The sequence below is a fragment of the Mustelus asterias genome, chromosome 6 (assembly GCF_964213995.1).
Source record: "Mustelus asterias chromosome 6, sMusAst1.hap1.1, whole genome shotgun sequence".
In the NCBI taxonomy this organism is placed as follows: domain Eukaryota; kingdom Metazoa; phylum Chordata; class Chondrichthyes; order Carcharhiniformes; family Triakidae; genus Mustelus; species Mustelus asterias.
Genome location: NC_135806.1, coordinates 76,678,627 through 76,695,680, shown reverse-complemented (window position 1 = coordinate 76,695,680; position 17,054 = coordinate 76,678,627). Strand labels below are relative to the sequence as shown.

Sequence of the window (17,054 nt, the reverse complement as noted above, 5' to 3'; positions counted from 1 at the left end):
AGAATGTTTCCTCTTATAGGAGAGATTAGAACTAGGGGGCACAGTTAAAAATAATGGGTCTCCCATTCAAGATGCAGATGACGTGTCAAATTATTTTGAGGGTTGACAGTCTTTAGAGCTCCCAGAGAGTGGTGGATGCAGAGTCTCTTAATTTATTCACTAATGGATGTGGGCAACACTGTCTTGGCCAGCATTTGTTACCCATTGCTAATTGCCCTTGAAAAGTAATGGTGAGCTTCCTGCTTGAACCGCTGCAGTCCATTGTTTGTAGGAACACACTCAATGCTGTTAGGAAAAGAGTTCCAGGATTGTCACTCAGCAGCAGTGAAGGGAAGGTGATTTTGATCCAAGTCAGGACACTCTGTAGTTTGGAGGGGAGCTTGTAGGTAGTGGTATTTCCGTGCTTTTTTTAATGTTTGTTTTTTAGTGTCACAAGTAGGCTTACATTAACACTGCAATGAAGTTACTGTGAAAATCCCCTAGTCGTCATACTCCGGCGCCTATTCGGGTATACTGAGGGAGAATTTAGCATGGTCAATGCACCTAACCAGCACATCTTTCAGACTGTGGGAGGAAACTAGGGCACCCGGGGGAAACCCACGCAGACACGGGGAGAACGTGCAAACTCCGCCCGGACAGCAACCCAAGCCAGGAATCGAACCTGGAGCCGTGAGGCAGCAGTGCTAACCACTGTGCCATCATGCTGCCATGCATCTGCTGTCCTTGTCATTCTAGGTGATAAAGTTTGAGGGTTTAAAGAGTGCTGTTGCAGAAGTCCTGGTGAATTACTGTCATAGAACATAGAACATTACAGCGCAGTACAGGCCCTTCGGCCCTCGATGTTGCGCCGACCAGTGGTACCAATCTAAAGCCCCTCTAATCTACACTATTCCAATATCATCCATATGTTTATCCAATAACCACTTGAACGCTCTCAACGTTGACGAGTCCACCACTGCTGCAGGCAGGGCATTCCACGCCCTTACTACTCTCTGAGTAAAGAACCTACCTCTAACAACTGAGTGTCCTGCATCTTGAAGATGGTACACATTGCTGCCACTGCATCAGTGGTGGAGGGAGTGAGGGTTAAGGTGGTGGATGGAGTACCAGACCAGCAGGCTGCTTTGTCCTGGATCATGTCGAGCTTCTTGTGTTGTTGGAGCTAGACTTGCCTAGAGGTGGAGAATATTCCATCACATGCCTGACTTGTGCCTTGTAGATGGTGGAAAGGGTTTGGGGAGTCTGGAAATTGGGAAGTGAATTACTCTGCACAGAATTCCCAACCTCAGACCTACTCCTGCAGCCACAGTTTTTATATGGCTGGTCCCATTCAGCTTTTGGTCAAAAGTAATCCCAGGATGTTGACAATGGGGGAATTCAGTGATACTAATGCCCTTGAATGTCAAGGGGAGATGGTTAGATTCTCTCTTGTTGGAGATGGTCATTGCTTGGCACTTATGTAGCGATTTGATACAACTGAGTGGCTTCCTAGGCAATTTCAGAGGGCAGTTGAGAGTCAACCACATTGCCGTGGCTCTGGAGTCACATGTAGGCCAGACCAGGTTAGGAAGAACCAGAGCAGCAGATACATGGGAACATAACTAGCTGCAAGTTTCGCTCCAAGCCACACTCCATCCTGACCTGGAAATATATCGCCATTGCTTCGCAGTCACTGGGATAAAATTCTGGAATCCCCTCCCTAACGGCATTGTGAGCTAATCGAGAGCATGTGGATTGTAGCGTTTCGAGAAGGCAGCTCACCACCACCTTGAGGGCAACTAGGGATGGGCAATGAATGCTGGCCAGCCTGTGATGCCCATGTCCCACAAATGAATAAAAAAAACTTGTGTGGTGCAAATGTTACTTGCCACTTGTCAGTCCAAGCCCGGATATTGCCCAGATCTTGTTGAATTTGGACATGGACTATTTCAGTACCTGTGGAGTCGTAAATGGTGCTGAACGTTGTATGGACGTCCCCACTTCTGACTTCTAATGGAAGGAAGAGGATTGATGAAGCAGCTGGAGATGGTTGAGCTGGGACACTACGCTGAGGAACTTGAGCTGTCACGTCCCAGGACTGAGTGATTGACCTCTATCCACCACAATCATTTTCCTTTGTGCAAGGCATGACTCCACCTCCTGAACAGTTTTCCCCTTTATTCCCAGTGACTCCAGTTTTTCTTTGGCTCCTTGCTTGGCCAAATATAGCCTTGATGTTAAGGGCAGTCACCTCTTCTCAAACTTTGGTGTTCAACTCTTTTGTTCATATTTGAGGTGAGGAGCTGATATTTTTAACATAGGAGTAAATGGACTCTCAGATGAGGAGTTACTTGGGCTCGGCAGGAATGAGCTGTTCAGGCCATGATCGGACTGAGTTTTGGACCAGGCTTGAGGTGTCCAATGGCTGACTCCTAATTTGACTGTTCGTAACTGCAATTCGGTCAAAATATTTTTGTTACCTTTTTCAAATTAGTTTATCAGAAGTTGCCCACTGATAGGCCATAAGGAAGATTCTTAATCACATTTCTCATCAATACTTTTTTATTTTTTGGAAATGTAAAGTGCACTGGAAATCTCAACTCCACTGGCAAAATCAGGATGTTCGTATGTTGTGTTCCTGTTCCGTTGAATACTCTTGGATTTTTTTTGGAAAATAACTTGCTCCCAATGCAAATACTGCTCTGTCTTGCAATACGCTTGCTCATAAAATTAGTGTCTCAAAGCCATGAGTAAAGTGGGGGAAAAAACTAACAAAAGCTATTTTTTGTTATTGTCACCAGCTGTTTATTATAATGTTCCCCACACAAAGTTTGCGGCGAAGTCCAGAGTACATGATAAAAAGAAAGACTTGTATTTATGTAGTAGCACTTTTCACAATCTTGGCAAGCCTAAAGTGCTTCGCAGCCAATCAGATTATCTGTTTTATTGATGTTGATTGAGGGATAAAAATTGGCCAGGGCACCAAGGGGAACTTCTTTGATTTGGTGCCTTGGCATCTTTTCTAGCTGCCGAAGAGGGCAGATTGGGCCTCAGTTTGAAAGGTGGCATCTTTGGTGCTGTACTGGAGTGTCAGTTTGGATTATATACTCAAGTAAGGATTGAAGCTAGAACCCACAATGTTTCAGCTGAAGAGGCAAAAAATGCTACCACTGAACCACAGCAATGTGGTGTTCTCTCAAATTAAATGATGTAAGGTCATTATTTGCGTATCTGTGTTGATGTAATTGTCAACTGAGAACTCAAAATTTAACTCTTTGGTCCAAAATGCATTGTTTAACTGTGTATCTAACTCATCGTTCTGTGCTTGGAACATGATGGAAGCTGTAAACAGAAGTTTGAGAAAATCCAACATTGAATATTTCTCTTTCATAATTTTTATCACATTTTCATGTCTAATGTCATCACCCTGTATACTTTTCCCTTAATTCTGAATATCATTTTGTTGAGTATTGGTTTGGAGTTCATTAGCAGAGAAATTGATGAATGCAGACCAGATAAAAATCGAATGAAATTTGTCTTGTGCAACCTTCACACCTGGCTGTTGTACCTTTTTAAAAGAATTAAATGAGAAAACAATGGAGCAACATCATAACCAAAAAGAGGAAAGGTGACAGCTTAAAATGTTTTTCACAATATAAAAATGAGAACTTAAAAAGTAGGAGCACCAGTAGGCCATTTGGTCCCTTGAGCTTCCTCCACCATTCAATAGGATTGTGGCCTTAACTCTACCTTCCTATGTATCACTCCTAACCCTCAACGCCAAAATTATCTCTGTCTTTAATATAATCAATGACCCACCCTCCACTGTTTATTGGGGAAATGAATGACCTTCTGAGAGAAATAAATACTCATCTCATTTTTCAATAGGCAACCCCTTATTTTTAAATTGTGCCTCCTGGTTCTAGATTTCCTTGCAAGAAGAAACATCCACTCAGCATTTAACCTGTCAAGTCCCCTTAGAATCTTCTATGTTTCAAGAAGATTATCTCTTCTTCTGAATTCCAGTGGGTGTCGTGCCAGCGTGCTCAAGTTTCCTTATAACACAAACTCCTCGTCCCAGCAATTGGCCTCCTTCTCTGAACTTTATCCAATATAAGTGTGATGTCGTGTAAGGTGATCAAAATGTACACCATATCCTTGGTTTGATCTCTTAAATTCGATGTTTAGTTGTAGAAAGACTTCCCTGCGGCTATCTGCTATTCTCTTTGCAATAAAAGCCAATGTTCCATTTGCCACTTTAATTACTTTCCGTAACTGCATGCTGACTTGTTGTGATACATACACAATGTCATCCAGATTCCTCCATTCTTAAGCGTTCTGAAAGCTCTCTCCATTGAAATTAAAATCTGCTTTTCTGTCCATCTGCCAAAATGGATAAGCTCGCATTTTCCCACATTATACTCTGCCAAATTTTTGCCCACTCACTTAACTTATCCATGTCCTTGCACACTTTGTATCCTCCTCACAACTACTTTTCCTATCACAGAACTCAGTAAATTTGTTCAGCACAATTGCCAATCACAGTATCATGTTGATTCTGTTGGGAAAACCATATTTTCATGAGGTGTATTTTTCCTTTAAAATTTGGAGGGACCTTATTTGAAGACTTGGATTTTCTTTTGCAAAAAAGTAATAAGTTCATCTTTGGACTGGAAGCAAGAATGCCTTTTCAAGAAATCACTTGACCAGCCTTGGTACTTGTGAGGGGAAGAGTTTTGTGCTTGTTTAATATTTTAATTCATGGGGCAAACAAACTTGTTAAAAGGCAAAGGCTAGTCATTTATTGGAAATTACACAATGGGTGTGCTTTAAGTTTCTAACTTGTGATTTGAATTCAGTTGGGACTGAACTAAAAAAAGTGAAAAGTGAAAAGCTTCCTAGCTTGCATTCTCTTTGCATTGCCTCAGATAATGTGATTATCAGGATCCAGCTAGGAACCCTTATTTCAGTGGAACTCTTCTGTCTCTGGGGAAACCCAGGAGATGGAAACAACAATTTGATTTGATTTTGATTTGGTTTATTATTGTCACATGTATTAACATAGTGAAAAGTATTGTTTCTTGCGTGCTGTGCAGACAAAGCATACCGTTCATAGAGAAGGAAATGAGAGAGCATAGAATGTAGTGTTACAGTCATAGCTAAGGTGTAGAGAATGATCAACTTAATGCAAGGTAGGTCCATTCAAAAGTCTGACAGCAGCAGGGAAGAAGCTGTTCTTGAGTCGGTTGGTACGTGACCTCAGACTTTTATATCTTTTTACCGACGGAAGGAGGTGGAAGAGAGAATGTCCGGGGTGCGTGGGGTCCTTGCTTATGCTGGCTGCTTTGCCAAGGCAGCGGGAAGTGTAGACAGAGTCAATGGATGGGAGGCTGGTTTGTGTTATGGATTGGGCTACATTCATGACCTTTCGTAGTTTCTTGCGGTCTTGGGCAGAGCGGGAGCCATACCAAGTTGTGATACAACCAGAAAGAACACTTTCTACGATGAATTTGTAAAAGTTGGTGAACATCGTAGCTGACATGCCAAATTTCCAATAAAGATTTATTCAGACAATTTCTCCTCCATGCTGAAGCTCCTCTACTGGGACTAATGATCTATCTGCACACAGGGGTACTCCAATCGATAACATTGAAACCTTGCAATCTTTATCTTTTTGTTCAAAGTCTACTCTTCAACTGCCCATCTCTGCAGAACCTCCTGTGTTTCTTATTTGTTTGTTTTCCGTGTGTGTGTTGGGGAAGGAATAGATCATTATACAGTGGAGCCCCGTTGTAACGCGCCCCGATTTAGCGCGAAATCGGATATGACGCAATGAATCATTGGACCCTTTTTTTCACTATTTCCAGTTTAGTGACTTCGCGCGACCCAGATAACATTCGTGATAACATTTTATGGACCCCAACCATCGCGTTACAACAGGGCTCCACTGTACTTTGTGTAGAGTGCAGTTGTGTGTGTTAATCAGTTCTTGCAACTTGTTTGAAAAAACAAGTTCTGTTTTCTAATAAATCAATCAGAGTTTATTGAAAGAAGCTGGTTAAAGTCTCTAATAATTGGCCTTTTTGGTGAATCAATTAGACATTTGCACTAGTGTTGCAACCTGTGGAATAGTGGAGCTACGTCAACTGTTCACTCTTTCCATCCCAGTTGTAACCATTCTTTCTGATAGGATTATGATTTCCTAAATGTTCTGGATCCTCCCTCTTTAATGATGGATTCGAGCATTTTCCAAATGACAGACGTTAAACTAACTGGCCTACTGTTTGCTGCTTTTTGTTAACTTAAGTTTTTATAGTTTTCCAGTTTGCTGGGGCCTCCCAGAAACCTAAGAAATTTTGGAGAATGACAATCAATGCATCCACCATCTCGGCAGCCACCTCTTTCACGAGCCGAGGATGCAGGCCATTAGGTCCAGGCAATTCACCAAAGATCCTTAGACAGCACCTTCCAAACCTCACGACCACTTCCATCTCGAAGGACACGGGCAGCAGATACATAGCAACACCACCAACTACAAGTTCCCCTCCAAGTCACTCACCATCCTGACTTAGAAATATATCACCATTCCTTCACAGTCGCTGGGTCAAAATCCTGGCATTTCTTCCATAACTGTATTGTGGGTCAACCCACAGCACGTGGACTGCAGAATTTCAAAAAAGCAGCTCACCACCATCTTCTCCGGGGCAGCTAGGGATGGGTAATAAATGCTGGCCTGCCAACGATGCCAATGTCCCATGAATGAATTAATCAGCCTTAAATTGTACTGGTTTCCCAATTATATTTTTTCTCGTGATGGTGATTGTTAAGCTTTTCTTTCCCTTTTATCTCTTGATTTTCTACATTTCTTGGTGTCTTTGAGTTTCTTCTCATTTTTACAAGTGTGTTTTTGTTAGAGCAATTTGTGGTTAAGAGCATGAAGACAACTCGTCATCCATGGTGCTCATGTTCTACCTTAACAGGTTTTATTTCAAACTTTGATTTCTCTCATCCTTCTGCAATTCAATTCAATAAAAGATTTTTAAAATTTGGATTTGGTATTCCATTTTGTTCTGGCTGTTGTTTGGCCCAAGTAAATTACTAGACTAGATATGGAGCGCTCTTTTTAAACCCTGTGTTGCATTTTAGTAAGGAAACGGGTCTCTCGACAGCCTGTGAATGCGCGACTAACACTCCTTACCATGCCACAAATGTTAAAATGGCATTCCACAAAGAGCAACTTATTTATTTATGTTTTAAGTGTTAGACTGAAGTGACACCTATAATGTTTGGGGTTGGAATTCTGAGGGGTTTCGGGGGCAATGTGTCTCCGTTGTAGTCCTCTCACTTGAGTCGAGGGTTCAAACCACATTCCAGCGAGTGCATAATCCAGGCTTACACTGCAGTGCAATATTGATGGAATGTGACATTGAGAGTTGCCAGGTTTTGGATAAGATATTCAGCTGAGGCACTGCCTCCCTCTCAAATGGAGTTACAGCTTCCATGGTGCTATTTGAAATGCAGAGAGGTTCCCTTGGCCAATATGTATCCTTCAACTTGTATCACTGAAATAAACTATCCAGTCGTTTTATCTCATTGTTTGCACTGAGGTATTTCCTGGCATTACAAACAATTACTGCACATATTTTATTGGCCGCAATCTGCTGTGGGATGCCTCGGGGTCTTGTCAGACATCTTGCATCTATAAATGCAAGTACTTTGCTTTCACAATTGTAACTCTGATGGGTATGCAGCAAAAGAGTCATATTTTAGGATGAGACCTGGATAAGATCCTGGATTTTAATGGATAAAACAGCAGCCTGTCAGATCACTGGTACTACTGTACCTGCTGCACTAGGCTGCCAGCTGATGTTTGTAGACCTCACTTTGCGATTTCAATCTCAATTGTGGACAGGACCCATTGGGTGGGGGGGTGAAGGGGTTGTAAAAGGAACTGCAATATTCGTATTTAAATAATTTCACAACACCCTACCTCTTGGGATTGTGACAGATGGTCAATTTTCTGATTTCTGTGGGGAAGTTTCATTGATGTGCCCTAATAGTGACGTGCTGAACTGGGCGTCCTCACTCTGGCCCCCATGATCTTGTTGGGGTCAATATTGGATGTCCTGAGCAGGCATGTCCCAGCACTTAAAATGGCGATGTACCCCCCTGCAGACATTTAGTCCCTGGTTATTGATTGAGTCAGCCTTACTTAATACCTACAATGCATTGATCCAGTACCAATAAATCTATTCTATTAAATGTATCATGCCACTTGTGATGTTATGAGCAATTGTCACATTTCGAGTCACTGTTGTATGAATCCCAAATGCTTTGGTATCAGCACTGTTTTCCTGTACTTTGATCCTGATACTTTTGTTTAGTTTACATATGCTTTATTTATGATATGGTCATTTAGTATTTTACTTACTCCCTTCTTACTTCCTCCTCCTCTAACAGATTTCCCGAATGGAATACGTTCACTCAAAAAACTTGATATACAGAGATGTAAAGCCAGAGAACTTCTTAGTGGGACGACCAGGAAGCAAAAACCAGAATGTAATTCACATAATAGATTTTGGCCTTGCTAAAGAATACATAGACCCAGAGACAAAAAAGCACATCCCTTACAGAGAACACAAGAGCCTTACTGGAACGGCCAGATACATGAGCATAAATACACATTTAGGAAAAGGTGAGTAATTTCCGTTAAGCTATCTGTCTTAAAAATTGTTTATGCCTTCAAAACTGACGTATTGATTTTTAAAAGTTATAACAAGGATTTAATTAAAATTGTGTGTTGGATTGAAAGCATGTATTTAAATTGAGATGAACTATCACTTGTCTTTCGGATTTCATATTTTGTTAAAAATCTATTGACACCAATGCACATTCTGACATATGGTAACCATAAGGTGTTGGCATATAAATCGACGTTTGAAACCTCCAAAAACACGTGTCAACTCGGGCATTGAGTATAAGAGTGGGTGCCGCCATTTTGAAATGTGATCAGCACCTGACGCTGAGTAGGAGTATAAACTCAGCACATCTTCACAACACATCCTGTATTGCTTGCTTTATCCCTTCTTGTACCGAGTTTAAGAAGTACCGCTAAGTAAGACATCTGTTTGGTGAAAAAATTGAGGCTGATCACTAATGTATAAATTGCATGTTGTGATTGAAAAACAGGATTGTCTTATATGCCGCGTGTATGCAAAGATGAGATTTTTGGGGCTGGACAAATGGGGGCTTTCTAATAGATTGGGTCGACTTGTATGCTGCAATATGCTGTATTTTAATTGGTACAGACGAAGAGAATTTAGTCATTCATGGAGAATGGAATTCGTATTAAATATTTTCCCCCCACACTTGTGGTTGCTGGTTTCATTAGTAAAATTTCACTGATCCATTCCCACCACCTCAAATAAAATGACTTCACATTTACAAATGTATGCGTGGCATGCTCTAGAATATTCAGCAATCTACTGTAAATTATCTTTGGAAATACAGTCAGATTCCAAGTGTAAAGTTTTTAAGCATATATAATTGACATGCCTTGGTAACAGTAGCTAAATTTAAATGATAATATCTTCGCTTAAAGCCGTGTGTGTGTGCATGTAATAAGTTCACATATGCAGTCTGATCTGCATCTTCAAATGCTACTAGTTACATTTTTATGGTTTATAATGTGAGAGGACAGTATATCTGCCACTATTTAAGGGTATTTGGCGAATGGCCTACTTTACAGTTTCAGTCTTTCTGAAAGCAGACCCCTCAACCTCAACAAACCAGAAGCTGAAGCCTTTTGCAATCCAGGACTTATTCGTACCTGCTGCACACTATTTGTTTCCAAGCCACTACAGAAGCACATGTTATCAATGCACCACACTCAAGCTGGGTATGCTGTCTGAATAAGTTAACTTCTGGCTAGATTTGCAGTCTCGAACTCTGCAATGACTGTTCAAGGCTGACTAAAACTTGGGAATCTCCCCTGCAGGTTTTAACCAAACTTGAGTACATACATGCTAATGCGTACTCATAGCTAAATCACATGATTGGGAGTTGTGCCTGTATGATTGCAAGAGTAAGATTTATTTATGCTAAGTACTGTTCAAATTGCAGCTAGAAAGCCATAATCCAATTCACATATATTTGTGTGTAATTAGATAAGGGTGTCCCTGGGAATTTGAAACTATTTGCAGAGGCATCAGGCATAGAAAAGTTTGAAAGGTACTCATCTGGAATTCAGAAAATCTGATTTAATGTGTTTTTGACATTTTGTGTAGTCCAAAGATGTGCAGGTTAGGTTGATTGGCCATGCTAAGTTGTCCCTTAGTGTCAGTGGGATTAGCAGGGTAAATATGTGAGGCTACGGGGATAGGGTCTGGGTGGGATTGTTGTCTATGCAGACTTGATGGGTCAAATGGTCTCCTTTTGCACTGTAGGAATTTTATGATTCAATAAATCTGACTTGCATCAGACACAGTTCATGAATAATATTGACACCTGCTCTCTTTCTCTACTATAGTTTAATGCTAATTTTTGAAATTCGGTTCATTACTTTTCTCCTTTGTGCTGCAGAAAGTTTCTTTGTGTTTCTGGCAGTGGTGAATATTTGAGTGAGGAATGAGTTAACACTGGAGAAATGTATCTGATTGTCTATCTTAGTACAGGTGCTATTGTAAGCAAATAAGATGGTCATTTAATTAATGAAATTAAGTTTCATAGTTGTGTGAGGAAATTTGTACACTTTCAAGACTAAAACTCCACTTGTGTCAGAGAATTCTGGTGCAAGTACAGAAAGCAACAAAATGGGAAAAGCAAGGACAATTTACTCTGAGACGGAGTGAAAGCTCCACCACAGGATTGGGGTTTAACTGTGCGAATGTGAGCCCAGGTGACAGATCTGTAAGGAGCAGAGAGAGGAGAGATGGCTCCTTGCTGCTGAGGGCTGGGGCACGGGGAAGCCCCTGGAGCCATTGGTAGCCCCATGCTGCTAAGATGTTTATTTCGGGAAGCCCAGAAGCAGTGTTTGCTTCATACAGCTGGAGTTCAGGGGAGCTCAGAAGCCATTGTTGGTAGCATTGTGGCTGAGAAGCTGGGACCATGCCTGTGTTTAGACACTGGAGTGTAGTCCGGTCAACACAATGAGCGATGCAATCTCGGTGGTAGGTCAGCTCAGCTGGAAAAGAAGACCAAGCTGGCTGGACCTGGGAGCCAATTTGAGAGAAATTTGGAATCGTTTGCCTTTTGGATGAAAATTGTATCTGTGGAACTTGGGTGGAGTAGAGCTGCTTTTAACTGTGGATCAGACTAGCTCATCAAAGGAGAGGAACTGAAATTCCTCACAAAAAAGTTTTAAGGAGTTTTTGTGACTGTGATGACTGTCTGGGTGAGTTGATGAGAAAATCAGGGGACCTTTCTTGGTTGTGTCTGCCATTTAATGTGCAGTTTATGGTGTTTTGGACCATAGTTTGTGAATGTTTACCTCATAATTCTAGATGTTAAAGTATAAGATAGGTAGTATTGACCATTTATTTTGTTGACTCTCTTATTGTTAAATTTCTTGTTTGTTTTGAAACCATGGAATCTTTTAGCTTTATTGTCTTAGTAAATAACTTTTTTAAAAAGTTACTGGTCCCTAATTGGATTGTAACAAAATTTAGAGTCTGCTCTGGGATCGTACCAATTGTGAATCTGTTCTTTTCTATTAAATCTTGAAAACTTAGTTGACATTAGTAACAGTTTTAGCATTGCTAAGAAGAGATTTTTCGCTTTGCACTAACACTGCAATTGGAGATGGATTCCCATTTGGTATTTTCTCCCTTACTGTCCATTAAAAAAAAAATTGGAACTCTGGAAAATCCATTATTTTTTCAATTTTACAACTGCCAATCAAATGCAGATTCAAACAAAACCCACAAAATATTTGAATTGGGCAAGTTGGCCCCTTGCTTTAGACATTGGGATCAGGATGGCACCAGACTAATCAACAATCAAATTATCTGGGTAATTTTCAGAGTGTGAACATGGCTTTTAATCCATAGTTACCATGGCAGAAAGAACAAAAGCCAAGGCATATGATGGAGGTCACAGAATAGTCACAGCACAGAAGGAGGCCATTCGGCCCATCATATCAGCACCAACTCTCAAAATGAGCAGTTCACTCAGTGCCATTCTCCTGCCTTCTCCACATGAGCCTGCATGTTGTTCTTTTTCGGTTAACAGTTAATGGAAAAAGGAATTGATGAGTAGTGTTTGAAAGGGAAGAAAAGAGCTTGAAGCTCTATGGAGTGCAGGAGAGTGTATGGAAATACAGGGGAAGAATAGCAGAATAGTGCCAGCATGAAATTGGAGGGGAAAAGCAGAACATTTCTATGGCTCATAGAAGGGAGAGTAAAGTGTGACTTCAATGGGCAGGAGCACGAGGAAGAAAAGTTTTCTAGCATGAACCAAGAGAATACTCTTTTGATGTTAGGACACTAAGATGCAGTGATGGGGAAAAAAGCTCCAATGCATCAAAAAGACAGGAAAAGATCAAGAAACTAATATGTTTTCAAATGCTGGTGACATTTTACAAGTGGCAGGTGAGCCCCATGACACACTATGCTAATGACAAGGAAAGTTTGAACATCCTTTGTATATATGTGTGTGTGTATATATTACTTCAATAAAAGTATTGCTGTGTATGTATAAATGTGCTTCATGCTTAACACTACGACAGTTAGTGAATATCATAGAGGACTGGCTCATTTTTGTTTTAGGATTTACTTTCGCTTGAACCATTGGCAGTTTGACTGTACATGTTGCTGCGAATGAATGCTGATGTGACTTTGGTTTGCTTATAGAATTATTTCAGTACTGGGGTATTTTGAGTGGAGGTTTAAAATGGTGACTGGTAGCATTAGCCATGAAATTCGTACATGCAGAGGAAAATTTACATGTTACATAGCAGAAGGTATTGTCCTTTGACGAGTGACTATATTGTCCTTTGTCTGTTATATAGTGGCTATGTCTCAACTGACTGTGTGTGGTTCCATTCAGAATAATAACAAAGTTCAGTATGTTGAAAAATAAATGTTTAGTTTAAATAGTGCATAAAATAATTGTTCATAATTGAATAAATAATGGTTCTTCTGAATAATAAATGTAGACTATTCATAGAGTCACACTTGGATTGTCTTAAAGTAATTTTTCAGGTGCAAAGGATTATAGCTCTTGGGTACTGACTATGTGTGATAAGTGCATGCTGGTACTTTACATCAGATTGAAGAACAATATCACTTAAATACAACATTTTACAAAATGTTCTTTGTATCAGCATGTGATCTCTGCTAAATTATGCTTCTATTCTTCCCTTATCTGGCACATTGTAGAGGTTATTGTTGGGTTTTGTTGCAGTGTTGCCATCTTTACAGTTTTTAAATACAAATGAGATGAATGAAAAGCAAATATGCTTCGGAAAAATAAAACCTGAAGTGTAATACTGTTGAGGGTATGGGGTCAAATCTACTGGTCTCCAAATTGCAGGAGGATGGATATATGGCTGAAGATGCATGTCGGGACCCTCTGGAATTTCTAAACATGCAGAGTTACCTGGGAATTGTTCAGGATATTTCAACTTTGAACAATTCCCCTGCGCCCTGGGATCCTCCGTGATTGTTTCCAACTCAAGAGTTAGAGTCGGAGATTTCCAATAGTTTTGCAGTACTCCTCTAGAACACAGGCAATATTAAACATATCAAAACCTAATCTAACACCTGGTAATTTCACTGCCGAACACCCCACACCAATCCCACAACCTGACCTGACTACCACTCACAACTGCCTCCTGACCCTTATACCCACTCTCCCACTCAACCATTCATCAACATTCAAAATGGACACTTGAACTTGCAATATGGCAACTAGTGCAATAAAAATGGAGACCTGTCCTCTCTTCCCTGCTCTGATGGCGTTCTGATGGAAGTTGTTCATTTCTGTGAAAGTAGGGTTCAGAAGATCCTCGAAGAAAAATGCAAGAGTGTCACATTGGGGTAATTTATGAGCGCAACAGTGATTTGGGTGATCATTGCGACTGCTTGGAAGAATGAGCCATAATTGATGCTGAAAGTGAGGACCACTTGAACTTGGAGGTTACTTTGATCCTGAGAAAGCTATGATTATAACTTATGTTTGTCAAAGCAAAATATATCTGGCAGTAAAGTTGACTGAATTTTGTGCAGGTTATAAAAATGTTTCTACATGATGTCTTGTAACATCATATCCGTCAAGAAATGTAGTTTGAAAAATGTTTAAATTTTAAACTGTTGAGAGAGAAGGAGGAACAGTGAAGAACAAAATGTCATTTTTTTTTTGGAAAGTTTTTCATTCTGATAATACCACATCATCTATAACATCCAACACAACATTACCTTGGTACGTAAGAAGACTCAATTTATTCTGGTGGATGAACAAATCCAGAAATCAATGCTCTGTTCCTTTTTAATCCCTTTGGATTCTGCACATAGCTGGTGATTTCAACAGAATTTGATCTTGACTTGTGTTTTAGCCAGTCTCTACTTGTGTGTGATTTAAGTGGCACATGATCTAAGTGCAGTCCATCATGTCCTATACACCCCCTTATTCTGAGCCAGAAAGTCAGGGGAATTTGGTTGCATTTTGAATAGAAGGGAACAAGAAAGCAACTTTTTGCTAATTCTGTACCAGCCTGTGTCTTTCAAATCAAAATAGATGTGTTTTGCAGCCATTTGACTGCATAGTTTTTAGTTATATATTCAAAATCTACCAAGTGTCTAAGTGGTTTATGTCCATTTTACCTCAGTTACTACACTTAGTGTCATTTGCTGGGCACAGAATGCATTATTAACAGCTTCAGTCTGCTGAACAATACTGAAAAAATATTTGCATATTAGTTTGATTTTTTTTTCACAAGCTCAAGTTGATGCAACATGTGAAAAGAAATTGATATTCAAAATCGTAACTTGTACAAGAAAAAAATTATCCTGAGGCCTGTATTTAGCCCATTGAGACTTGGGCTGACTTATAATTTTTTGCTGCAGGGCATGAAATGTACCAAACATTTTATTGAACTCGTGTGGATGCTTTTGTGCTAAATTCCTCCATGTTTTTTAAAGATGAAATTACTTATTTAAAAAAAGTCTCCTTTTTGAAGTGAACTGAAGTGAAGTGCTGCACTGACAAAGTGAACTGTGATCATTTGTACAAGCTGATATTTGCCAACAAAGTACTGATGTACCAACTTGTTGGTGATCAATCCTTGTGTTCCTGGTTGAGTTCACAGCTTCAGGCATCTCTTCTGTCTCTGGGCCTCGCATTCCATTGTACAGAGCTGGGTGACACAGAAGCAAAGCTGGAGGATTCTGCAAACTTTGAGTGTGCCAGTGACATTTGCTACTCCAGCATGAACTCCTCCAGGGGGAGGGCAAATTTGGGGTCTGAGACCACACTGTTACTCACTCTTGCCTTGTGGCCTGAACCGCACTGCAGTTGCTGGAATTCGATCCCTTATAATTTCAAGCAAGCTGTAAGGATGAGATTTTATTTTTAACATGTGGAAGCCTAACATTTTAAGTTCCCGAATCATAGAATGGTTACAGCTCAAAAGGAGATCATTCAGCCCATCATGTTGGCATTGCCTCTCTCTCCCCTCCCCTCTCTTTCCCTTCAGCTCTGCATTTTTTTTTCTCTTTCAGCTAACGATCCACTTCCCTTTACAGAGCCCCAGTTGGATAGTTGTCAATGGGGCTTGAGCATTTCCCCACAAGAGAGCAGGGAAAGATGCTATTGACCAACTATTTTATTAAAAATATAAAGTTTGTTTTAATAGCAGTGTTTACTTCAATGTATGACTAATCGGAAAGACTTGTTTTGTAAGAACATCCCCATGGATAGACCGGTGAGCCTTACTTCTGTTGTGGGCAAAGTATTGGAAAGGATTATAGGAGATAGGATTTATAATCACCTAGAAAGGAATAATTTGATTAGGGATAGTCAGCACGGTTTTGTGAAGGTTAGGTCGTGCCTCACAAACCTTATTGAGTTCTTTGAGAAGGTGACCAAAGAGGTGGATGAGTGTAAAGCGGTTGATGTGGTGTATATGGATTTCAGCAAAGCGTTTGATAAGGTTCCCCATGGTAAGCTTTTGCAGAAAATACGGACACATGGGATTGAGGGTGATTTAATGGTTTGGATCAGGAATTGGCTAGCTGTAAGAAGACAGAGGGTGGTGGTTGATGGGAAATATTCATCCTGGAGTTCAGTTACTAGTGGTGTACCGCAAGGATCTGTTTTGGGGCCACTGCTGTTTGTCATTTTTATTAATGACTTGGATGAGGGCGTGGAAGGATGGATTAGTAAATTTGTGGATGACACTAAAGTCGGTGGCGTTGTGGATAGTGCGGAAGGTTGTTGCAGGTTACAGAGGGACATAGATAAGCTGCAGAGCTGGGCTGAGAGGTGGCAAATGGAGTTTAATGCGGAAAAGTGTGAGGTGATTCACTTTGGAAGGAGTAACAGGAATACAGAGTACTGGGCTAATGGTAAGATACTTGGTAGTGTGGATGAACAGAGGGATCTGGGTGTCCATGTGCATAGATCCCTGAAAGTTGGCACCCAGGTTGATAGGGTTGTTAAGCAGGCGTACGGTGTGTTAGCTTTTATTGGTACAGGGATTGAGTTTCGGAGCCAGGAGATCATGCTGCAACTGTACAAAACTCTGGTGCGGCCGCACTTGGAGTATTGCGTACAGTTCTGGTCGCCGCAGTATAGGACAGATGGGGAAGTGTTGGAAAGGGTGCAGAGGAGATTTACCAGGATGTTGCCTGGTATGGTGGGAAAATCGTATGAGGAAAGGCTGAGGGGCTTGAGGTTGTTTTCGTTAGAGAGAAGAAGGTTAAGAGGTGATTTAATAGAGGCATACAAGATGATCAGAGGATTAGATAGGGTGGATAGTGAGAGCCTTTTTCCTCGGATGGTGTTGGCTAGCACGAGGGGACATAGCTTTAAATTGAGGGGTGAGAGATATAGGACAGATGTTAGAGGTAGGTTCTTTA

The 17,054-nt window shown here is 40.7% G+C and overlaps 1 protein-coding gene across 3 annotated transcripts in view; it reads left to right on the top strand.

The window, feature by feature from the left end:
- LOC144494944 (casein kinase I) overlaps positions 1 to 17,054 on the top strand; it is a 232,760-nt gene that overhangs the window by 150,710 nt on the left and 64,996 nt on the right. For all 3 annotated transcript variants that reach the window (XM_078214585.1, XM_078214584.1, XM_078214583.1), the window contains exon 6: positions 8,440 to 8,674. In XM_078214585.1, coding sequence (XP_078070711.1) covers positions 8,440 to 8,674 — 235 coding nt within the window. The remainder of the gene's footprint in view (positions 1 to 8,439; positions 8,675 to 17,054) is intronic.